At 49.5% G+C, this 24,864-nt stretch overlaps 1 protein-coding gene across 5 annotated transcripts in view; it reads left to right on the forward strand.

Moving 5' to 3' along the window:
• Window positions 1-24,864, forward strand: part of LOC139060039 (protein Wnt-2-like) — a 79,542-nt gene that overhangs the window by 49,008 nt on the left and 5,670 nt on the right. For all 5 annotated transcript variants that reach the window (XM_070538770.1, XM_070538769.1, XM_070538766.1 and 2 more), the window contains exons 2-4: window positions 2,493-2,713; window positions 7,719-7,917; window positions 11,070-11,334. In XM_070538770.1, the coding sequence (XP_070394871.1) occupies window positions 2,587-2,713; window positions 7,719-7,917; window positions 11,070-11,334 (591 nt within the window). In that variant the 5' untranslated portion in view covers window positions 2,493-2,586. The remainder of the gene's footprint in view (window positions 1-2,492; window positions 2,714-7,718; window positions 7,918-11,069; window positions 11,335-24,864) is intronic.

Genomic DNA, 24,864 nt, shown 5'->3' on the forward strand with positions numbered 1-24,864 from the left:
AAGCTCTGCGAGCATGCCTAGGCCTGCCACGGTGTACATCATCGTTCGGCACCATAGAGGAATCACGGACCTATCCAAGTGAAGTTTACATGTCATGTGAGCCACTTCGAGTTCACCGCCAACTGTTGGCTCTACAGACACACTACAAGTTGTCTTCAATTGAAGCATAATGCCTAATTAAGCTACACCTACTGAAGACGTCTCATTACTCACAGGCATTCCTCAGGCTTCGCACCTATATAGAGTCTCTTTGAAGTGCCTCGTGGACACTGCATAGACCACAGGTGCGCCTTCACATTCCTATAGGATTTCAAAGAAGTCGCGTATCCCTTCCACTGGCCTTAACAACCAATTTTGGTCCATTTGGCTGGGCTATACGATGGCTCTGTGCACATATACACAGACGGATCCGTTACATCATACACCTCTACCGCCACCTTTGTGATCCCTCAGCTGGACACAACCTGCCAATACAAATTGAACCACAAATCGCCGTCAACAGCTGCAGAACTTGTTACAACACGGTAAGCTGTCTGTTTTGTCTCCTACCTGACGCCACGTACATGTACTGAAGTACTAATGTACTTTCTGACACAAAATCCGCGCTGCAAGCCATCGATTCTCCCTCGAGGAGATGCCAGTATTACATGCTAGCATTACACGTCCTACAAGTATTTGATCTTGCTCAGAGGAAAGGACACTCAGTTACCTTCCAATGGGCACCTGGTCACTGTGGCTTGGCTGGCAACGAGCTAGCTGATGCAGAAGCAAGAACCGCTATCTCCAAAGCCGCCAACATAAAAATTCCACACTCGCGAAGCGATGTAAACTCCGTTGACTGCGCTCATGCGAGGTTGCACAGCACATTGGGCTCAACCAGACCATCGGTACGGGCGCCTGCGGGACGTAGACTCTGGCAGGACTTGTCGCCTAAAGTCAAGCGATGCCATGCAAGCATGCTTCGTCGGATTCCCCAGGGCGTCGCCTTCACTCGCCGCTATACACATCTTATCGGCCGTGCGGACAGCCCGAACTGTGCACCCTGCCAAGTGCCTGGAACTCTCCAACATCTGTTTTGCCACTGTCCTCACTACGCATCACAGCGGAAGACGCTGGTTCCTGCGATAGCAGACACTGGCAGGCAAACATTGTCGGAAAGTACTATTTTATCTGCAATCTGTGATCGTACAGTAGCACCAAAAGCCAGAAGGGCTGCTATGGACTACTTGAAGACCACCGGAGAAGACACAAGGATTTGAGGAAAGCACTATGTTAATGTATATATACATCCATTTTTCCTGTCCTCGTCATCAACTTTATTCACTCTTTTCTGTTCCCTTTCCTTTTGCCCTTGTGCAGAGTAACCAGCCAGAGCATGCATGGGTTGAGAGCTCAGGCCGACCTCTCTGCCTTTCTAATAAATTAATTATCTGTCCCTCTCCTACAATTTAATTAAATACTTTACTAAATGATTATTCAAACAACATTTCACTCTATTTTCTTTTGTACAAGTGCTTTTTTTTGTTACATAGCCAGATATTAACGCGAGCAAGTTGTTCTAGTTTTCCTTAATGTGTAACTGTGTTTGAGCGTTACAGAGTTAAGGCATGCCGTCGGGGGCATGGGCCATATTTACCAGACAACACCAACAACAACAACAAATTTAAGCTGCGTGCGTGTGTGTGTGTGTGTGTGTTTGTGTTTGTGTGTGTGTGTGTGTGTGTGTGTGTGTGTGTGTGTGTGTGTGTGTGTGTGTGTGTGTGTGTGTGTGTGTGTGTGTGTGTGTGTGTGTGTGTGTGTGAGAGAGAGAGAGAGAGTAAGCATGTTTATCCACTGAACTTTTGCTCCACAGGTCTGGTCTGGTTATATCGCCCTTGTGCCCTTTTTTGCAATGAGAGTGAATCTCTAAAACACTTCTGTTTTGACGTCCCGCCGTTTCGTTAGTCAACGAAAAAGGTTTTTAGAAGAACCGTTACAAACGCTTGGCTTGAATTTGACTCTTCCTGTAACTCTTTTCTTTGGGGCTACCGTACTGGGTTACAGTCAAAGGAACGTTTCTGAAGCACTCTGCATGCATCTTTCTGCGCGAGACAAAACGAATTGCACGTTAGAATTTTTCAAAACACTTGTACTGTTCACAAAATTCACAAATTATTCAGATAAATGATAATTCATACGTGTAACAGTAGACACCTTAAATCCTATTTGCAAGATACTTTTTTTCAAATTTTACCCTAATTTATTAAAAAATATGGCTAACAGTTCCTTCACCGCCCTATTCATGGCCGATCTCCCAGAGCGAGTTGCGCCATTTCACTGGGGATCAAGAACATCAATAAACGTTCGGAGAGGCGTTCTCATCCCAGAATGCCTCGAGCTCGGGCCGCGTCCTAGGCCCTCGCAATTAGCTGCGAGATACTTTCGTGCACGGAAGCGTTTTCTTCCCCGACAACACCCATTCTTCACGCACTTCTTTTCAAACCCCTGCGCAGGCTTAGCGCGGCGTTGGCCCCGGCGCTCATCTGCCAGCGGATCCGCGGACTAACCGCGGCGCAACGCCGGTTCTGCGCCACGCGCCCCGACGTCATGGTGGCCGTCGGAGAGGGCGCCCTGCTCGGACTGGCCGAGTGCCGCCGCCAGTTCCGTCACCGACGCTGGAACTGCTCGGACACGGGCGCCTACGAGTCCGGCTTCGGACAGCTCTTCACTGTCGGTCTGTATCGGCGAATCGAGCGTGCTCATTTCGCTCAACGAATTAATCACGTTAGAGAGCGATACCGGACCGGCGCAGCATCGCCGGGTCTGCCATATAACTCGTCAAATAGCAGGGGACAATTTTAATAGATATATATTAATTTTACTATTGTTTTAAGGCCCCTATACAGCCAGGTTCCATCGTTATAGCCAACCACGACGCCATTGATCATTACTTGCGTCACTGACTCCATTAAAACATTGCTTGGCGCTCTTTGGCCATGAGTGGCCCTTGCGCCATAAAACCCCACATATCATCATCATCATCATCATCATCATCATCATCATCATCATCATCATCATCAGGGGAGCGGGACGCCTTCGGTCCCCGGAAAGCGGGATCACCGTCTTTGTGCTACTGCAGTGGACGATTTGAACAATGGTTTCAGTCTAACGCCGATGTAGGTTCCTTCAACATGTATGACCCGGTAATGTGCTCTTTCAATATCTGTCCTTCTTGCAGGCTGTGATGGAACCTTCTAGGTGTGTGTCGCAGTAGAGGAGTGCAGGTGTAGATGTTTTGCGTTTTGTTTGTTTGTTTGTAGCGCTCTTATTGTAGTACATAGATTCCCTTTTCAGAGGCTAAATATTGTACAGATTAAATGAGGACAGTGATACGAGATGAATATTGAGGATTCGAGTGTGTGAGGCGGCCTTCATGACTGTATAGGCATACTTACTCCCTGTCTCTGAGCTGCAACATGTCGAAAGTCCTGCGGCCATTTACTTGAGAAGCCCGGTTGATCTGCAAAATCATATATTGGGTGCGGATGGCATGTGAGGGCTGCAACATTTCTGTAATGATGGAATGACAGTTCTGTAGCAAAAAACAAAAGAACAAGGATGAAAAATACGTGATGGACCAGACAGGATGACAGCTCATTGTTTCCCGTCTTCTCCGCGTTGTCCATTTCCTCGCGCTGTTTTTTGCATCACGAAGCCGTATCAACAAGCTCAACTTCAGGTTACATGAAGTATGGCAGCCAGTCGTGAAGTCGGGGTCAGGCGGCGCCGGCGGCTGCTTGCTCTTCGTGTCCAGAAACTTTCTCAGCGACGCGGTCACTTTTTTGAAGACTCCAAAATAGTGGGCGGATAAACCGTCGGGCGTGACGCTGCTCGTGCTAAAACAAGGGACGGTCGTGCCCCCCAGACAAAGCCACCGCCTCCCGCGATGTATATAAAAGCTGTACAACGTGGCCGACCGTAGGGGGCGCATCGCGTCTCGAATAACAACCACACGCACCACCCACGCATGCCAGGGAACTGCACGAAGGAACCGGCTACCCTTCTGGCTTTAGTCTTTGGTTCTTTCTTTTTATGTTTCACTGAAACCGAAATCTGCTGTGCGAGCACAGCGAGTGCTTGTCGTGCATTTCGGGCGTTCACGCGTCTGGGCCACAGTCACTGCTAGTTCACGCTCTCTCTCTCTCTCTATCTCTCTCCCTCTCTCTCTCTCGCTCTCTCTAATGAAAACAGGGCGCCGGCCGTTTTCGTAGCTTAAGCTGGCGTCATCCATGGTAAGAGATTAAGGCACAAAACCACCCGTAGCAACGTACGTGGAAATGAATTAGCAACCATCGCCCTTTCTGCCACCCTTCTAAATTTCTGGGAATCGTCTATCTATAAGAACGGAGATGGCAAAGTTCTTATGGGATCCGGAATACATGCTTATGAATTAAGGACAACGAGTATTTATTTTATAACCCTGTTGTTCGCAGCAAGGCATGTCTCTGCCGAATATTTACCTTTGATGCTTATGAACGATTTTTTTTAATGTTGTAATAGGACTGTCTTTTTTTTTTTGGTGCGTGCCTGCACCCTCACAGCACAAAGTAATTAACATGCAAGAGCACAAAACAGTGAGCCATAAAATCGGTGATGGTATTACACGTGTGATATCAACTTCTTCGGCGATTCGTAAGAGTCGTTTGAAATTCACCGGCAATATTGCGCCGCGTTTGCTATCAAGACTTGCCGAGTGTGCTTTAGATTACACAAAACCATTGCGTTCTGAATAGTGACACCACGAAACTGGCCGAGCAGTCTGTGCAACCAGTTTAGGTCCTGGAGTTTTACCTGCCAAAACCACGATCTTATTATGAGGCACGTCATATAGTGGAGGACTCTGGAACAATTTTGACCATCTGTGTTTAACATGCACCCAAAGCCCGGTACTTACACGACCGTTTCTGCATCTCGTATAAGTAAATGTATAAGTAAATTTACAGTTTTCATTGTAAGGGTGTTACTAAGGTATGCGAAAAATACGTCACCCTATACCATACGACCGGGAAACAATTAGCCACGTGAAAAATACGCTACCCTTAAAAGGGCAAGAAGTTTTTGGTATGGCGGGTATAATTACGTCATACATTGGTCAAAGCAATGCAGAGAGCCACGGGTCGAGAATAGGATGCGGCAGCCCCTCTCCATTTCGTGGCCTCGCAGCGCCGCAAGCGCTCCAGAACAATGCACGCACCACTTAAGGTTGTCCCGCCTTCAGTGTTTTTACCGGCGTTTGCTGGCGTTGCGTCTCTCGGCGTCGCGTCGCATGAATTGTGCCAGGGAGAGCGTACAGCCACGCGAGCGGCACACGGACTGCAGCGCTTACTGATCTGCGCTCATCGAGTCGCTTTCGGCGGCGACGGTGAGCGCTGCAGCTGCTGGTGCCTCTCGAGCGCGCCACCCTCAGCGTCGACGCTGAGCGACGCCGGGTGACGAAACGCCAGCAAACGCCGGGAGAACGCCGAATGTGGGGCGGCCTTTTAGGCGGGATCATACGCGAAAGCGGCGCCGGCGCGGCGTTTAGCGTTGGCGTCGCCAGGGCACGCGCGCGCGGTCCGGCCCTCTTCATCGTCGACGCGCGTATGATCTTTGCACCTTTGCATGTGCGTGTCCCTCCTTCTCACTCTCTCTCTGTGGGTCACACTTTGCTGTCTTACTATACGGCAGCTCTAACGTATACAACGCCCGAGGAAGACGCGCGCGCTGTACGGCAGCGCCACGCGGCCATGCGTGAACACCAATTGCGTCGCGGCGCAGATGAAAAAGATGAACGCCGCGAGCCTTCTTCGAGTGGGAGGCGCCCGCGGCGCATGTATGCAGCGTGCGAGGAGCGAGTCCTGCGTTGCCTCCCATATTTCTTTTCCTTCCTTTTTTTTTTCCTTGCGCGACTATAGGCGCATAAATACCTCGTTTGGGCGAATGTAAACACGCGCGCGCGCGCCCTTCCCGTCTTACGCGCGGGCCGACAGGTCGTATTTCCACCGGGTCCCGTCGAGCGAAGAAATAGGCCGGTGAGCGCCCCCCTTCCTTCTCTTTTCGCCCACTAATAACGCTGCCGACGTCCCACCGTTGATGGACCTCGAGCAAAGAAGGCTTTCTTTTTTTTCTTCTTCTACGAGCAACAGTGCAGTAAGCGAGATTTCCGCGCATACACCGAGCCTGTGGAGAGCGGGAGCCTTGCAGAAGAAGAGTGCAGCGGGCTCCAACATGGGTCACGACCGGTTGGGTGAACGTCCGTGCTCTCTCACCCAACGAGAATAAAACGTCGCTCAGACTGTCCGTGAAGCAGCTGTTCAAACGCTGCGCTTGTTAACGTCTAAGACTCGTTCCTGTAGTGGAGCGCGACGGCGATTTCCGTGATTTTAAGTGACACGGTCATCTGTTCCGGTGCCTATAGGCATGCCAATGAATTACCGACGGTCCATGTCAGCCGAAGCGTGGGTGACTCAGGATGAGTCGTAACGTTAGGAATCGAAACGCGTGAATGCTTGGAGAGCTGCTTCAGTCTAGACGGGTGGCTATCCCAGCAACCTTTAGGACACATGAAAACCATACCAGTTGGTGATGAGTCGCTAAGGAAGTGCCCTGCAAAACGAAAATGCACACACACACAGGCACGCACGCACACACGCACCGACAGACTCACACACAGAGGTAGAGGAGGCAAGCACATTTAGCGAGTGTTTATTTACGATTGCTGAAGTGCCGAATTCGTCAAACAATGCTCCACACGAGCGTGAAGTGACATGTCTAGAGGTGTGAGTTTGGTGTGACGAATAGGGCGTCACTTCTCTGCCAACACTTCCCTTTGACTGAAATCAGTAAACGCAATTGCGCCTCATGCCATCTTTGCTAGCCTTTCAGAAGTTAACTATAATCTGGCATGCCCTCTCTTCGAAGCTTGGTGACCGTGTGGTTACAGTTTTCAAAATTAACGCGGACAAATGAACAGATTAATGTTTCCAACAGCGCAACAGCTGTTCGATTTCTAGAGAAACGAGAACGAAATTGTTGACCCTGAAGCCTCCCTTTAATACAAGTCTTTACGCCTTCGAGCGAGCACCAAGGACTGTCTGTGGGCCATTTCTGGTGCTCTGAAGTAACTGGGATTAAAACTTTCGCAGTGTAATGTATTGGAGCGCGGGAAGCTTCCCGTGTATGGTCCCTATGGGCCAGACTTGTGAATCCTGGGAACATTTGCTGCTTTTATCTTCATTGGGGTCTGTGGTTTGTGACTGATATTGTGATCTTGCATTTTCCTTGCCTTTTGTCATTCGCTCACATCAAGCTGGGCCTCCGCTATCGCCGGGATCGTCCACCCGGAGGGACGGATGATAAGAAATGATGAAAATCACATGAAAAAAATGCTTCCAAAGTATGATCGCGGTTGTACTCAGACAAACGCGATTATTAAAGCGTTGCGCGGGTATAATACATGCCCCGACACTTTAATTTGCACAAACATCCGCACCAGTAGCGCGAATGTTTTTCGAAGAAGTCGGGTTGGGGTGGGGGGGAAGGGGATGATTGCTGAAACACTGCGCTCCGAAACATGACGCTGAAATAGGTGCGGGACAGCAGTATATAGGACGGGAGACAAGCGCTTGCGGGAATGTTTACGAGCAAGCAGCTCCTCTGCTCTGTGTGTGTGTACATTGCGTGTGTTCTGGTGTATGCAGGAAGCAGGGAAGCGGCTTTCGTGTACGCCATAAGCTCGGCCGCAGTCACGTACGCGGTGACCAGGGCGTGCACCCGGGGCCAGCTGGCACGCTGCGGCTGCGACCGCACGCCGCACCAAGAGCCCCAGCTGCGCACTCACTACGCGCACCGGCTCATCAGCCCCGTCGTAGAGGCACCGCCTGCCGAGCCGGTCACCTTGTGAGTGAGCGCCATAGGCCGCGTGGATTCTTTACGGTACCGTTTATAGTGTCCCTGTGCATCCTCCCACACGCAATCAGGGCTGGCTCTCCCCCTCTTTTATTCTTTCTATTCACCTTTCCCCACCCCCCAGCGTAGGGTAGTAAACCAGGTGCTCGTCTGGTTGACCTCCCTGCCTTTCCTGTCCTTGCTCTCTCTATCTTACTGTATCGAATTATTCATTGTATAAACGTGGAAATGTAGCAGGGATATTCAGTGCTGTTGACTGCTACGTGCCGGCAACAGCGACGAACAGGTGCTGTTGGTGAATAGGGGCTGTCAAGCTGTTCATGCCCTCGCGTCATGTACTGATGCAAATAATCATCATTGTCATTGTCATTGCCATACGGAATAGGGAGGCTAAAAGCAGAGCAGCAGTGTCAAAAGGTTGTGCTTGAGGACATATACACTCTATTGTAGCTGAATGGAAAACTTGTCGCGCGATGCATCGATAATTGCTGGAGAATACTAAATGTTCGTTCGCATGTAGCACCTATCGGAGAAACCATACTTTTGTGTGTGTGCGTTCTCGATACGTATATACAGCGCTCCACGATTGTAATGATTTATGATGCGACCGCTTGGCCATCTGACGCATCTTGTTGCTCTGTCAATTGTACGCACTTCTCGCGGTTGCGGAAGTGAACGCCCAAGTAGCACACGAAAGCTTTCCTTCGACCAGCTCAGAGTCGACTGACAAAACAATAAACTTTTGTGAGAATGAAAGATATCGCAGCACGATATAGCTTGGCAGAGAATGCAGGGACACTTGCCCACTTGCATTGCCGTCTTTTATTCACTGGCAATGATGCGTTCCTTACGAACAACTGCCGAGTCACTGGGTCCAATATTAGTGATGACCCAGGTCTTGCGAGCTCAAGGCAGGTGAGAACACTCACCATTACTATCTACAGTTTGGCAGCCCCAGAAACTCGCAAGAAGGCACAACAGCAGCTGTGGTCACACGATCAATGAATCTAGACATATCTAAAAAGAGCGTATACTGGAAATTCTTGAGCTAAATAGGCTCTATCTCGCATTTAAGGGACCGAGATTCTCATTCCGAACTGCAAGCTCAGGTCAGAACATGAGATTTCTTTCCTCTTATTTTACTCAGGCAAATAGCGTTTACTAATCTTTACTCCCAAATTTGGGAGATTACGTCAACTTTGCTGCAAACCCAGACCGTTCACTGACTTTCCTACGCAAAACGCTGCCCAATACGCTGGTCAACAGACGCAACATTTCGGAGAAGCATGACGCCGCTTGACAGCTGCGCGTGACGCCTCGTATAAGCTTGAATGACTGGTACACTAAGCAGAAACTTAACTGTGCATGCATTACTTTGGCACCTTCAATGCGCAGGTCGGCTTACTGTTTTCGAATACAGCATTGCAAGAGTGCTTTGAAAATCACTCTAACATTAGACTCGAGGTATGTGTAATATGCACAGCATTTCAAAGAAAAACCTTATAGTAATAAAGGGAAATGAGACATCCACCCAAACGTATAGCTAAGTGCTACAAAGGAAACCCATACGGGTCCCTCGAAAGAAAAGCTTCGCAGTTGAAGAAAAATTCGTCGTGGACCAGGATGAATTTTTCTTCAACTTCGAAGCTTTTGTCTCGAGGAAGCCGTATGGGTTTCCTTAGTAGCACTTAGCTACGTTTGGATAGATGTCTTTTCCCTTTATTAATTATTTTCTCCCCCTTGCAGTTTTCCGCAGAACTACTACGCCAAAAACCTTAGATGTACTCTCGATAGCGACGAAGAAAAAAAGAAAGCGTTGTTAAGTCTGCTAAGGACAGCTTAAGCACTGACAAGCGTTCTTTTTGAGCCATCTAACGAGAGGTTACCCGTGAGACTATCCTTTTGATGTTCCAGCGTGCGTCTACCGCAGGCCCTCCACTCAACATGCGTAGACTCAGTACTCAATCTCAATTTTTCTCTCTGCTACATTTACCACCGCCTAGGCAAGTATGCAACGCCTTTACGCCACAGGGATTTTCCGTATCACCAGTAATAGATAAATGACTAGGCATTACTTACAACAAATATTTTTGTTGTCAGCGCCCTGTTGTTCTAGAAAGTCCCCTTGATGAAACTTTCGTTCCAAGTTAAAGTTACCTTGTTCGCTTTACCTCACTTTAACTCGCCACCTTTCTATGAACGCGTTGCCTTATCTTGACATTAGCTGCAACTCATAACGGATAAACGAAGTAAGGAAACACAGGAAACCGGCGGCATGGGGGCGCTAAGCTTTCAACCACTCATTATGCAACCTGTGGATAGCATTTATACGAAGCGGAATCCATTTTTGTAAGCGCTACCTTACAACTGTGATCAGACATTAGGTGCACGCAGGGCAGAAGCAGAATCAACGGTAAGTAATGCTGTTAGGCTGCCTAGTTGGTTTATAGATTTGTGAAACCCGTTACAAAAAATGGCAGCTCAAAATAGACCGGAACGCAGAGTATGTGTGGGTATTGCGTCTGTACCCTTTGCTCCGCGTTTTTGGTTACGTGCTCCATGCTTTGAGATTGCAAAATGTTAGAGGTTGTCATGTTTCACCATGCAGCACGAACATGTGCCTTTCTGATATTACACATGTTCACATGTTTGTGCAACCTGGTCAGCATGGACAACATGATGCAACATGGACCTTTTTGAAAGACGACATGTTTGTGAAACACGGTAACCTCGAACGTGAGTCTTTTTGCGAAACATGGTAACACGTTTTACAAATGATCGTGTCACCATATTTCACATGCCAACAAGTTTGTGCGACATGGTAACCTCTAACCTTTGCGAAATTTCGCAACACGTTTGCTAATAAACATGGTAACCCCTCTCTCAGCAAGTGTCCTTGCGAAAGGCGGTAGCGCGTTTCTCGTGTTACCACGTTGCACACGTAAAACGCGTTAACCTCTAACCTTGGTTAGATACGCTAATTAACATGTTCGTGAAACACGGTATAACCTCTGACACGTGTCCGTGTGAAACGTTACGTCATTTTTGTTTTAGCACGTTTCGCAACGCGGTCGAACGTTTCGCATAGCCAGAATTCTCGTGGCGATCGCATGCTTTGTTTCGCCGCTGCCTCGCCGGCGCAGTGCCCGCGGAGCCCAGTTCGTGCGGGACTCGTGGTCGACGCCTCAGCCCGGAGGAGCCGACGGTACCGGGCGCGCCGGCCTGACCGCCGACGAGCTGCTGTCGATGTCCACGCTGTCGGCCGGAGACCCGAGCTGGAAGTGGGGCGGGTGCAGCGCACACGTCAAGCGCGGCATGCGCCTGGCGCGCAGGTTCCTCGACTCGCGGGAGGTGGAGACCGACGAGCGGGCCCTCATGAACCTGCACAACAACCGGGCCGGAAGAAAGGTGAGCTCCGCAGTGCTCTTCCAGTTCACCTTTACGTGAATCGAGTCGAACGTGTGTATACGAACGAGGCTGGCTTGGGCGCGACAGTTGGATTACGTGTGGGGCGAACGCGGCCTTTCGTGCATATGTCTGTGTAGCCTGGCCCAGTATATGTGTCTCTGGCCTGCACTGTTAGCTGACGCTGTTTGACCCGGTGTAGGTTTGACACAGACGCGCTTCCCCACTTCCGAAGGTGCCCAATATGGGATGCGAGTGCCATTTATCTTTGGAATGCTGACGTTGGTCCAGGGGAAAAAAAGCTGTGCTTAAACAGTAGGGCAACTATAGCAAAGTCGGTCATTCACTGTACCACTTTGTTTTTTGTTCCTTCTTTTCAGAAACGACTTTGCTTAGTGTGGGTTGTTTCAATTGAAGTTCTTCGGTTCATGATTGGCATGAGTCGCATGGTCATTCGTTCAAAGTTAAGATGATGTCACCGTCTGGAATAGGCGTAATGTTAAGAGATGGGAAGAAAGATGTTCGGATCAGAAAGCAAACAGGGATAGCCGATATTCTAATTGGCATTAATAGAGAAAGATGGAGCTGGGCAGGCCATGTAATGTGTAGGATGGACTTCAGGTAGACCACTAGAGTTACAGAATGGGTGCCAAGAGAAGGGATACGCAGTCGAGGATGGTAGAGAACTAGGTGAGGTGAGAAAATCAGGAAATTTGCAGGCGCATGTTCGAATCTGTTGGCGCAGGACAGGGGTAATTGGAGATCGCAGGGAAGAGGCCTTCGTCCCGCAGTGGACGTAAATAGGCAGCAGCTGCTGCTGCTGCTGACGATGATAAAAAAAAAAACATGCATATTGCCTCATCGCAGACCTGAGTGATCTGAGTCCATAGTCTGCGTTTCCCATGGAGACCATTCAGCGCCCCCTTTCCCGTACTACCGTTACGCGGAAGTTCGATGTCTCTCCGAAAGACACCGGGTCCTATGGTGTCCTCTTCTTCCTGGAGCTAGTGCAGAATGCACTGAGCGCATCAGCGGCAGCAGCTGCTGCTCCTGCAGGCGTTTCGCTGGTGCCCCGCCATTCGTGGACGCTGCAGAGATGTTGACCTCGGGTTCCACGCCGTGGCAGCAGCGGCGGCGGCGCCGAAAACAAGGGGGACATTTCAGCGTCTCCCGTCGGCTCCCTCACCCTTTTATTATTATCCCGGGCACAAATTCTCTCTCCCATGGGCGTCGACTGCTTGCCGCCCGTGGGCCCCATTGTGAGGTCGGCCAGGGTCGCATGCCGCGGCGATGCGATAGCCGCGCCAAACTGCCGCGGGAGGCAGTGTTGCGCCTTTGTGTGCACCCTTGTTCTTTATCATCGCTTCTTTCACCGCGGATACCCTCCTCCCCCCCCCCACCCCCTCTTTCTCGCCGCTTTGAAGTGCGACTACTCTGCTCGTCGCTTGCTCCTTGAACTTTCTGTTCTTTTCTCTTTTTTTGCATAGGATTATGTTTGTCATACTTTCTCGAAGGCCTTCTTCTTACCCTTTGTGCCCGGTGCAGGCGCACAGAATCCTACGGCCACGCGAAGCCGCACGTCGGACCGGACCTTTCGGCCGAACTCTTGCTTCCCACACACACGCACATAGCGCACGCCGGCCAACCGCATTCTGCGTGGGGGACAGAAAAACGTCGGGCCTTAACCGCATACGGATAGGTCGTAAAGCCAGGGCCATATACATGCGGCTTTCGCATCGTCCTCCTCCTTCGTCGTACGCGCGTGAGAATCGGCCGTAATACGTATTCCGCTTAGGAATGATCCAGTGCGCTGTGTGCTGCCTGCAGTTGGAGTCCCTCTATACGCGACGCGGTTGCCTCAGCCACCCCGTCGACGACGTCAGGCCGATCCGTGCATTTCGCTCGACGTCGTCTCTTTCTCCGCCCCTGCTGTCGGGCTCCTATAAAGACGACGCTAAACTGGAGCCTTCCATCACTCGCCAGTGAATGGGCCGCGGCATAAATGCCTCCTAGCACGCGCCTGCTTCCTTTATCCTATATCGGTATATCGGTGACGCGTAGGCAGTAAAGTGATTGTTTGTCTCGTCGATCTTTGCGGAAGGTATTTTTGGCGACAGCATGGAACAGGCGAAAAAAAAAAAAAGAAGCCCCGTTGAATCCGTGGCTCACTCAACGGACAAATGGCCGCCGAGTTGATTGCAATCTCCGAACGTCGATCCCTGAGACGCGGATCTGTGAAGCGCCATCCCGCATCCGCCTAAGGGACAGCGGTGAATATGTATTACTGCGTAGCTTGTATATATATTTTTCTTTTTTGATGTTTAAAGCTGGTGAAGGGCACGGATTTCCTCTTTGAGAAGTATTCCGCAAAAATGCTAATGCTTCTGACTTTTATACGCCGCACGTAGAGAACTGATATCCATCCGGAAATACTGCTTCTCTGTGGCCGCGCAGCTTTGGAGCTGCGACTTGTTGCCTATTCAGCTTCATAAACTGGCCAGAGGCAATTTTTTTCTTCGCCTCTATATGTTTGAGTGCGTCCAAATGGAATAGGATATGGTGTGACCTGTCCAGTGTCATCGTCAGCTGGACCACACTCGCACTATGCGTCGCTGTTGGCAACCCAACGCATATCGTGGTAGATTTAGAAAGCAAACAAACACACACACACGCAAAAATAAAGGAAAGCGAGGGAACTGAGGTAAAGAAAGCCTCAGAGGTCGACAAGAGGTGACCGGGGTTGTCTGCCTTCCAGGAAAGGAACGAGTTGAACGGACACCACGACGTGAATAGAAAGGAAAATGAAGCAGATCCGGTACCGCCATGAGAACGTCTACTGCTTACTGGTATACCTGCAAGCAGTACGACAACCTTCCGGCAGTATACAGTCGGATAATTCTCTGTTTCATACCCCCCTTTCACCGAGGACCACACTGAAGTATGTGGCTGAAACCGGCCGGCGTTTGAACGTACCGCTGGCGGCCAAATTTATTAGAGATTAAGGGTGGGAGAAAGGCGGACCGTAAACACCACTCGTGCAAGAGGCGATGAGGTGAGGCCGTATGCTGAGGGCTCGGGGATGGTGCAGGTGAAGGGGCTGGGAGAATGCGGAGTAACTTGCCGTTCATAAGGCGTAGAACTGTGCTATGAGAAAGTTTTAGCACGTTCGTGTACATAGTATGGCAGGGCAGGCATGCACAACACGTATACTCGAGACGAAAAAAGAAAGACAACGCGAACGCCGTCACAGTTGTCCTTCTCGTTCTTCTGCTGTCCGTGTTTTGTACGCCTGGCTGTGTCAGATAAGACAATTCTAATCCTTGGTCTCAATTACTCGATAAGGTGAGCTTTAGTTGTACGAGAAAACAAAAGACGTGATTAGATAATTACCACAAATAGGCTAATTAATTATTTAAATCCTTACATTGTGGCACATATTTAAGCCAGTGAAGTACAGCTGGTGAGTTCGCAAGGCGTATCCACTTGGAATGGATTCTCAAGGCTGCACCAGTTTGGGGATATTAATTTTCAAAGTGTCCGGCGAAATGCATTGGCTTTCCAGTTACTTTTTTAAGAAGCCACTGCTTTACGCGTTGAAGCATAACACAAACTGGAACACCAATGCATTTCGGCGGACACATTGAAAATGAATATCTTGGAACTGGTGCTGTCCAAAAAATTCGTTCCAAGTGGATATGCCGTGCCGTAAAATAATTAAATAAAACGTTTGGGTAATTATGTTAATTATTTAATTAGACATTTTGATTTCTCGTAGAAGTAATGGCCGCCTCATCAAGTAATCTAGATCAAGGGTTATAGTTGTGCCATCTACCACAGGCATCTTTTTAAATAATTTTGGACCTTTTAAAGAAAGAAAGACACCCGGTATACTTGTGAGGATTACGGGAGCTGATGGGTAAACGTATTACATATCGCTACATCCTATGCTGTATTGTGACGTTGACTTCAGTAAGGGCACTGAAAAAAAAAAGGAAGCTGTTATTTTGATGCCAAACCGCGTGCTACTTGGGTCCTGCCGTACAGACGTTGGGACTAACGCAATCACTAATATGCATGGTGGCTTCTTTCTGCTTATAATGACGTGAACATCACGAGACAGAAGAATAACTCCTAGTTCTTTGTGGTAGAACAATGTTTTGCCTCAGGTTGTGGCTGTCGGAGCTGCTCCTGTCGTCCACGTCTCTGGTATACTTACGGTATTTCGTGAACTGCTACTCGTGCGCATATTTGCAAAAAACTTTGTGTGATACTATTCGGTGGCAAAAAGGCATTCATCGGCACTCGCCATTCTCGGGTTTCCCAAGTTTTCGCCTTGCAAGCCCGAAGTTGTTTAGGTCTGTCGTTATGCTTGCCGACTTGTCGTTGTTGCCTGACTCATCTGGATCCCCTAGGGTAGTTTTGCACGGTGGTTTTGCGTGAGCGCTTCTGGCTTCCCCTTTACTTTGACTCAACTATTTGTTTATTGTTTCCCCCAACCCTCCCCTTATAGGTTGTCACTCAATTTACTCAGTTGTTTGTTTACGTGCGATATCTACTGCACCCGACCAAGTTGCCTTTAGGACGTGTCACTTAAACATATCGCTTAAAATGTGGTCGCCTGGCGAGTCATCGCAATATTTTTAAAACAGCTTGTGTGTTGCTTGGTGTCGCGATTCAGCACGCTTTCCTGCAATACTCCTGTGCCATCCACGGACGTGACACTGACGATGGGCAAGCAAACACAGTGGTGTATTCCTCGGGTTTAACGTCTCAAAGCGGCAAAGCACGTGAAGTTGTGCGGCACGCCGAAGCGAAGGGATGCGAATTCATGTTAACTATTTGCTTTCTTTTTTCTATCGTGATCTGTTCCTAGTTTTTTTTTACCGATGTGACATAAACAGACGTGATATGTCCACTTTGTAATTATTATGAAAGCTTGTTTTCAAGCAAAAATTAGGCATGGTTCTTGAATATGCGCTTAGATGTTAATACACGAAGATTTTCGCATGTCACCCCCATCGGAATGCAGTCGTGCTGAGTCACCGTTGTCGGTTATAGGCCCTGCTGCTGCTCGAATATGAGAACCATAGAAGGTGCAATGTTTTACACACTGTAACCTACGTTATATGGATTCTTCAGGCCGGTTTTGTCATTGCCAGTGTGGGTGAATTGGTGTAGCTTCTTCGGTGTTTGTAGTGCAGGGTAAACACAACTACAAAAGATGGGAAAACCACTACATAAATTTCCTAAGGTTGCATTTCGTCCTTCTGCTGTCGTTGCCCTAGAATCCTCGAGTGTCATGTACCAATTGAGACGACCAAATTTCCACCACTCCATTGTCTCACTCTTGGCAAGAGCCACATGCCCCGCACGGACAACTTTTAAGTTTTCCTTTGTTGATTATCATCACTTATCTTTCGTTTTTCTTGCCTTTATTATTATTATTATTATTTATTTATTTTTTTTACTGGATCTTGATCGCAAAAACATCACCCGAAGTCTCGATTCGCCGCACATAATTGCGATCTCCAACTTCGGTCATCACTCCACGGCATCGCGGCATCTCTGTCGTCGTTTAATTTAATCTTGAAAGAATTCTGACGTTAGCCTAACAACCCGGACAAACTACACCACAACCACATTTCAAGGAAAGGAAATAACAGGTAACTCCTTATGTGCCAGGGAGACACCACAGCCATGTCGAAATACATCGTACGGTTGAACGAGCCGACTTTCCTGACCGGAGCGGAAGGTCAAAAAAGAAATAAAAGGGGAGAGTCCGTTTCATTTATTTGAAGTCAGTAAGCCAGAATCGGCCGTCATTTAGCGACAGGATAATCGGAGAAAATCTCTTCGAAAGACCCGAAATAGATGTCCCGAACAAACCGCGGGCACCAAGCTCCACGCGAAGCATCGAAATCAACCGCGCTCTTTTTATCTGCGCTCGCAAACCCTGCCCCATGCCCTATCACCGCGCGGCTTAGCAGGGAGAACGTTACACGAAACGGACTCCCAAGACAAGCCCCGGCCGCGTACATTCTTGGGCATTACACGCGTAGGTATATGTATTCTACATCCGTAGTTTCTCGAGCACGCCCCAAGACGGCGCGCGGTAGCCCGATAAGCGGCCCCAGCGCGGACATAAATTCTCCCGGTGGTCTCGCTCTTCTGTACGCCGCCCGGCGCTGCCGGTCGCCAGAACGGGCCCGAATCGGACGTCCCACGCGCGGAGGCGCTCGCGGAACCAATGTGGCGGTGGCCGTCGGGACACACCCTTCCTAGGATCCGTCAGATGGGCGGCCGAACCAATTAAGCGCGCGCCGAAACGATACTCCGTCGTCATGCCTTTTTCCCCTGCCGAAGAAGAAGCGATGGAGCAGCGATGGGGGTGGGGGGGGGGGGGGCGACTCGAATGCCCACACCGCAACCGAGCTCTCTTCCTCGTCCACGCCATCGATCACGGCTGTTGTACCTCTCGGCTGGAGGTATGTCGGAGCGGGCGCCCATGCGGCTGGCTGGCGGGCCAACTTTGATGACCTGCAGCCCGACAAGGCTTGTTTTCTCTCTCCGGTCGATCCGGCATGTATATAGCATGGGTGTACGCACGTGCGGGCACCCCCTCCGTCGCACGCGGCGTGCATGGCTAAGTCGGCAAGTCGGTGTCTCCCGGCGTCTTGTTTGCACAAGCGATAATCGGGAGCGCGCGTGGTTCGTGTGCGGGCCTTCCTTGGAGCCGCCGATGCTTCTGTTTCGAAAGGCCGCGCTACCGGTGGGAGTCGGGCGTGGAGATTGCGTGTGGCGAACGGATGCCGGACGTGGAATGGCGCCACGCTATTCGCGGGGCGACCGCGCCTCCGCGCTCGGCGCGATGCTCATCGCTCTTTGTTTGTTCAACGTCCTTGTATCCCTCCGGACCCGCGTGCGATAGCACCGCACTGTATAGTGTGAATGGAGCGCGTTTTAGGTTTTCATATTTTTAAACGTGACGCGGAGACTTTCAGTCGTACCTCCTGCTGGGATATTGTTCTACTTTTCTTTCTTGTATTAACGCCTGACGTTGCGAAATCGCATGATCGATACTCAGTTTCGTTATATTGTGGCATTGGAGTAGAAATTACAGCTGGCGACAGGTCAGTCAGGAGGGGGATCACACGAATACACGTGCCCTTAAGTGGCATCGCTGTCTCTCTTTGTGAAAGCGCCGCCTATTCTCAATTTCCCATAGTATGAAACTTAGCTTCGAGAGCCCGTGCTCTGCCATCGTAAAGGTTCGAGATGTCCCATAACCTATACAACAATGTCAATGGCCATGCGGTGTCCGTTTGATAGCCCGTTGCCTTCACTGCGCAGAATACTGTACCTTCGCGCATACCTTCTAGCTCGCACCGCACGCACAAGAAAGTCACTACATTCATCATACGAAGTGCAATCCTTTCTGGAATGATTCACCTTACCCCACGAAGCACTAGAAGAATCATACTAGGCCCTCATGTGGCACGTCCAGGAACTTTTGGACCAAACGTGGCACAACCACCCAAGACCCCCGTAGAGTCTCGGATTAGGAGCTGTGTTGGATATAGCTTACGAGCTCTCGCTTCACCACAGGAAGTCGCACAGGGCTGCTGAAATAATTGGCACAAGTGCCACGTAAACCAGCAATAGCTGGCCCGTTAACAACGACGACCACATGCATGGGAATAATGGAAGCACGACGATGGTGCGACCGTTTGTACGTCGCTTACCCAGGACCAAATTCATGGGTCTGGACATGTAGAGTGTTTTTTTCTGGGGACTGCATTGAAGAAACAAAAGTTATAAGGATAAACGTGGTAACGGTAGCTGAAACATTTGCACCCAAAGGCTGGACGACATGACAGACAAGAAAGCACGTGATAACATGGTGAGCCCGCATACACCGCAGACTCCTGCACTTGACTCCCTGTTCCTTCTCCGAGCTCACAAGAATTGCCTTCGACACGGCACACGTGCTCTTATCGCCCCGGTTGCCCTCTCCCTCCCCCAGAACCTCACAGGGAAGAGGCACTTCCACTGAGGAGTATTCGCGCGAGGATCGTACTCACCTTTGCTGTCACGTGCAAGTGGGAAGGACTCCATCGAGGTTGACGCCGTCTACTCCAGCTTTACGACACTGACACAAGACGATTTTATGTACCACACATGCCGCGGACTTGCCCAAGCCCAATGCATATCTGAGAGCTCTTGGTCAGAGGGTATGGCCTGTGCTGTGACCGGCCCCCTGGCTTCTTCCCGTAGCCTCAAGAGGACTCTCACCAAAATTATGTCGAATTTCCCACATGATATGGGGCTCTACCCGTTCTTATATCGTTTCTTCGTACTATGCCTCAACGCATCCTTATTGGAATTTTAAAAAAGAGTGAGAAGGAAACTCGTCGGAATGGAGCAGAGTTCACTAAAGAGGAATATCAGGCTTTCTCAACATGACTCAGAACAGCTGTAGAGGCCTGGGGCACTCGTCATTGAATCCCACCACCATGGTTGTCGACATCCGAAACGGGTGCCGGCGACATAAAATTCCCGACTATGTGAGACAGCACTATCGGTTGTCTGTGCGTAAAAACGAAATAAAGAAAAAGACTCTCGTTATCGTGGGCTTGCGCAAGGTGACAGTCGATAATGACGATAGCTTCATAGCCCCGCTATATCAGCGCCGTAAACTGTGGAATGCTCGATAAGTAATAATGTGCTCATAAAATGCGACAAACGAGGATGTCCACGCAACAGGCTAAACGGCGTTCGACGAATTCCTTAGATGCTATCTTTCAACTGTAACCATCGAAGCGCGAACATTGCAGTGGGAAAGGCCTGCGCAAAGTCAGCGCAAGTACAGCGCAAGTACGCCTCAACGCGAAACGAAAGAGCCAGAAAAGCAGGTGCAAAGAGAAAAACATAATAATCCAGAGAAAGTTATATACGGCCCTGAGTGGACGATCATAATTTAAGCTGCTCGAGAAGGTATACAACGCGCACGCATGGGTCAACTGTAGAAAGCGCAAACTCGTGATTATCTTCTCATTATTGCCGCTTATCTTCCCACGGAGCTCCTCTTGCATTGCTCTGAAGACCCGTGGGCTTGCTTCTTCGGCGTCGCATAAATCGCCCACCGAACCGAAGGGCCAGCGATATTTATATGCAGCACGCCTTGTCGTTAATACCGCACGCGCAAGCAGCGTCTCCGCCCGGCAGATTAAACGAGAGGGCGCAATTTTGACGCTGCGTGAATAAAAAGACGCCCATGCCCGAAGACCGCAGGAGGAGGGAAGGGTGTGTGCACTCTTTCCGGCCTGCCTGCGTACAAGACCTCTTCATTTTCCTTCGTAACCGCCGTGCAAAAGCTGTTCAGCCTACACGAGGATGCGAAACAGAGGAGTACACTTGTTTAACGCTGTCCTGCCGTGCACTTATCGGATCTTCTAATGAACCCGTTGTGTAATATGTCATTTCACCGTATACCCTGGAGGTGCGTGGTTCAGTGCTTCACCGCGCTCTGAAATTCGAGCCTTCGTTTGAGGTGGGGTGTTACGTGAATGTAAATGTATACAGTCCGTTCAACTCGTAAGGTTCGCACGCGAGTGGACTCCGCAATGGGTCTAGGCATCCGTTTCTGCAGCAACAGTATTGGTGCAACTGACGCTATTTACTTTCAGCAAGCCTCCAGAATCCGCCGAGCAGCTTCTACCCGCAAGTGCAGTTGGAGGCACACGGATTTACACGTAGTGTAAATCCGCGTGCTTGCGTGTTTTCGTTATGATTGTATTGCGCTTCGACGACGTTCAATGCTCTCTCGAGCTAAATTATTAAACTGGAGGGAGAGAAAGAGCGAAGGATTGAAAGAAAGGTGGTCAAGGTGAAACGTAGTCCGGCCCTGTCGCGGCTAACGCGCAATTTGGAAAGAGGCGTAGGGCATGATAATCAGCTAAGAAGGAACAAAGCGATCCCCAATGTGCGCGGACTGGCAAAGGAGCGTTCCCTGACGTATTCAAACCATGTCGTAAAATTTAGCCTTCTTCAAGAAGTGGAATAGCAGCCGCATCTAAGCGCCTATTTGAATTTCTCAGCCAGGGTCCTAGAATTATTGTGCCACAACGCGAGTGCCTCACGTGGTGCTATTGGGCCATGTGACGCATTTCCTTAACGACCACCTCGTTTTGGGACACGATTGGTTTAACTTGTTAAGCGCCAAACCGAAATAACCGCGCCACCCATCATGTGATTTGATTATCGTATCAAGAAAATATATTTTTTTTTAAATCTCAGCGCCCTTCCACCCTGTGTGGAAGGATGACCAGCGAATTGCACCTCCGCCGCGGGTAGGCCCGGCATAGCCCTATCTTCGGAATCTAGCTGTGGAAGAAGACGATGTTGCTGGAGCCAATCCTGATGATAGTTCTGTGTTTACGCACGGCCACGGTCCTGGGGGAAGTAGCTCTTAACAGCTTCGCTGTAAAAAATAAACTTCTAGCAGACTTCCATTATAGATCAACATGTCTTAACAGGTTCGAATTGCGTTCGAACAACCGACTGCGCGGCGCGTCTTTAGACGAATCTGACGGTTTCGTGGCCAGTGGGCATATTACGTATACCATCGGCGTCATGACAAAGCACATATCCAGGGGGCCCAAATTGTTTTATACTCGGCAACTGTACCAGGAGGTCACCCTACAGCCCAGAGCTTCGGGATTTCCTCCGGCATATTTTGTTGCCATGTATATTTCTATGAGGAAATGAATGAATGTTTATTCTTAAAGAAGAAAAAAATAGAATAACACGGCAGCCAGGAGGATGTTGTTTATTAGGGAACATGCCCAGAGGCTCAAGTTGTCTATACTCGGCAAGACAACATCCGCGAAGTTGAGAGAAGAGGCAAGCAAAGCTCCAGTTTAATACTTTTCGGTACATCCTTGTTCATACAACACCCTTGTTCATACAAGGGTGTTGCTCATATTTACACTGTCGTCGGCAATCGAAACAGATAGGGCGAGACAGCTACCTTCAGCCTCTACAATAGTAAACCGTAAAATAGTTTTTTTTTTTTTAAACGAAGCTTCCTTTGCCTCTTCACCCCATTTTTGCGGGGTCTGGCTACACTGTCCTAACAAAAACTTGGCTCATGAGCCAGTACACATGTGTCGCTGGGTGTATGACCGAACAGACAACTTGTGTCCCCCACTGGGCATGCGCGCGTATAGACAACTCGGGACACTGGCTTTGTGCAATTGGGCATGCAGTCACTGGGTATCCAAACATTCTTGGCAAATTTTCCAGAATGGATATGTACCAGGGTGTAGGTGTCCGAGTAGACAAGCAAGAGCAAGAGACGAGCTGTGAAGTCGGCGATAGAAAAATGAAGAAGTCGGCATAAGGAGAACCGAAGAAGTCGACAACAGAAGCAGCCGAGTGGGAAAAAATGAAGTTAAGGGACCTAAAATGGGGCCAGAACATGCTTTTAGCGAAGACCCTTGAGCTAACCAGAAGCGAAGGTTGGCGGAAATAGTATATATTAAAGTTTCGCTAGTTCACACATATGTGAGGGATACGCGCCGATTTTCTTTTTTTTTTCAGTTTTGTCTTATACAGGACACCTCTTTCACGTGATAAGTGGTGTTCAGATGTAGCAATTGTTGAAAGCTATTGCAAGGCTATAGGTACGCCTGCATAGTAAGCAAACACTTCGCCTCTTTCGCGATCTTTCTTGGAAACAGGCTTGAATTCAAGCCGCAGCCAGCGCTCTGCAGTGTTCGCGCTTAAAATGTGCAAGACTTCATGTTCCTCCGACGATTAGAAGTCACTTTTCTTTGGGGGCGGTTAAAGAGGAGTACTTAGTTGGTTAAAAATAAATTGATTGCAATTTTGTTTCCTTCTTAAATTGTTGTCGATACGATCTCCAGGAACGCTGCTTTACGCATCATGCGCGTTTTTTTTTTTCCCCTGCGTTTTAGAACTTCGTTCTTAGGTGCACGAGGCATTCTGCGTAACCTTTCGTTCGCCCGCCTCATACCAGCCACCCAAATTCATTACAGTTCGGGAGCCTCAAGTTTTCGTCCACTCTTATCACCCTCTGGAGATCTTCGGGGAGCCCTGTTTATAACCAGAGCTCTCCCGCTCGCTGTCAGGGAGGGGTGCGTTGGCAGACGCCTATATATTACGGATTCCGCAGCCTTTGAGCACAATTTCCGTGAGACCGGCAAACTCTTTGTAGGGTTGGCTCGCTTTCGCTCATAATAATAAATACATCGAAGAACCGCCTACAGATGCTCACGGTTCTCAAGCGATTGCCCGCGCTTCAATGCACCGCCCTCCTCTCTTTCTTTTAATAGGCAGCAATTATGTAGACTGCGACGTCGAGGGGCTTTGTTGCTGAGCTCGCGGAAACCAGCCGCGGTTCACCCGCGGGCAATAAGCAGCCGTCCGCATTTGCCCGTTCTCCTTAAGCGAAGGCAGCGTCGATTTATGGATGCGAACTGAACGCAATAAATACGGCGACCACCGGTGCGAAGCAGCAACCGTAAATCTTGCCCGGGACCCCCGTCTATGTAGTCTAGCGCGGGTGATAAAGTTATCTCGAAACCGCGCGAGACGGGCACACGAAAGAAAGGCTCGTGGAGTTTGTGGAGGACGCGACAGGTGGCGCCACCGGTATGAAATATGGCGGACACCGGGTGTATTGGAAAAGCGGCGTGAAATGGAGGGGGCCCCTCCGCGTATAACCCTCGGTTTTACTATTGCCGTCGCCGGAATGGGATATAACGCTGGCCGCCCTTTGGCGGCATTCTTGACAGAGGCTTTCGGCTTCGCGGACCCGAAAAAAAAAAAAAAAGGAGATGAATGTCGACAGGTCACGTATTCGCTTCCGCCAGCGCTCACTTCCCGGGGCAATCACGGCTGCGACGGAATGCGCGGGAATGCACTAATCGAGCCTAATGCCAAGCTGTCAAGTTGGTCTTCGAAGAGAGCGCAGACCGTGCAAGCCGCTGCGCAGGGTCAGTTCACCTTGTGTTCACCTTGTGTATAAAGTGGAGAGCAGCTCTGTTCGGGAACCAACGACATGTCAAGTCTATTGATCGTTGTTCGGCGGGAACTGTGAAGGCTATGTCTTTCTTTTCCTTGTTTTGTTTTCTGTGGGATTAAGAGGAGGCAGCGACGCATTAGAGTGGCGGCTGATTACACCTTTCTATTGAAAAAAAAAACAAGAGGAAATGGTACATTGCTGTCAACAAGCTTAACAGACAGTTTCAAAGTGGATTGCAATAATCCACTCGCAACGAACGCACGCACTTGGAGGTCAAACTAGTACCTTGAAGGTAAGCACTTTTTCGCTGACCTTATACTTCGACCACTGACTCAAACGCTTTCTGTCAAATGGAAATGACCTTTCACGTTCCTCTAATGTTAGATGACAGTCTCATCACCTTTCTCTCCAAAACCGCGGCAGGTGTTGCATTTGTTTCCAGTGACCGTTCTTTCTTGGGATGCTCTTTATGGTCCTGCCAGACC

Source organism: Dermacentor albipictus, chromosome 5 (assembly GCF_038994185.2).
Source record: "Dermacentor albipictus isolate Rhodes 1998 colony chromosome 5, USDA_Dalb.pri_finalv2, whole genome shotgun sequence".
In the NCBI taxonomy this organism is placed as follows: domain Eukaryota; kingdom Metazoa; phylum Arthropoda; class Arachnida; order Ixodida; family Ixodidae; genus Dermacentor; species Dermacentor albipictus.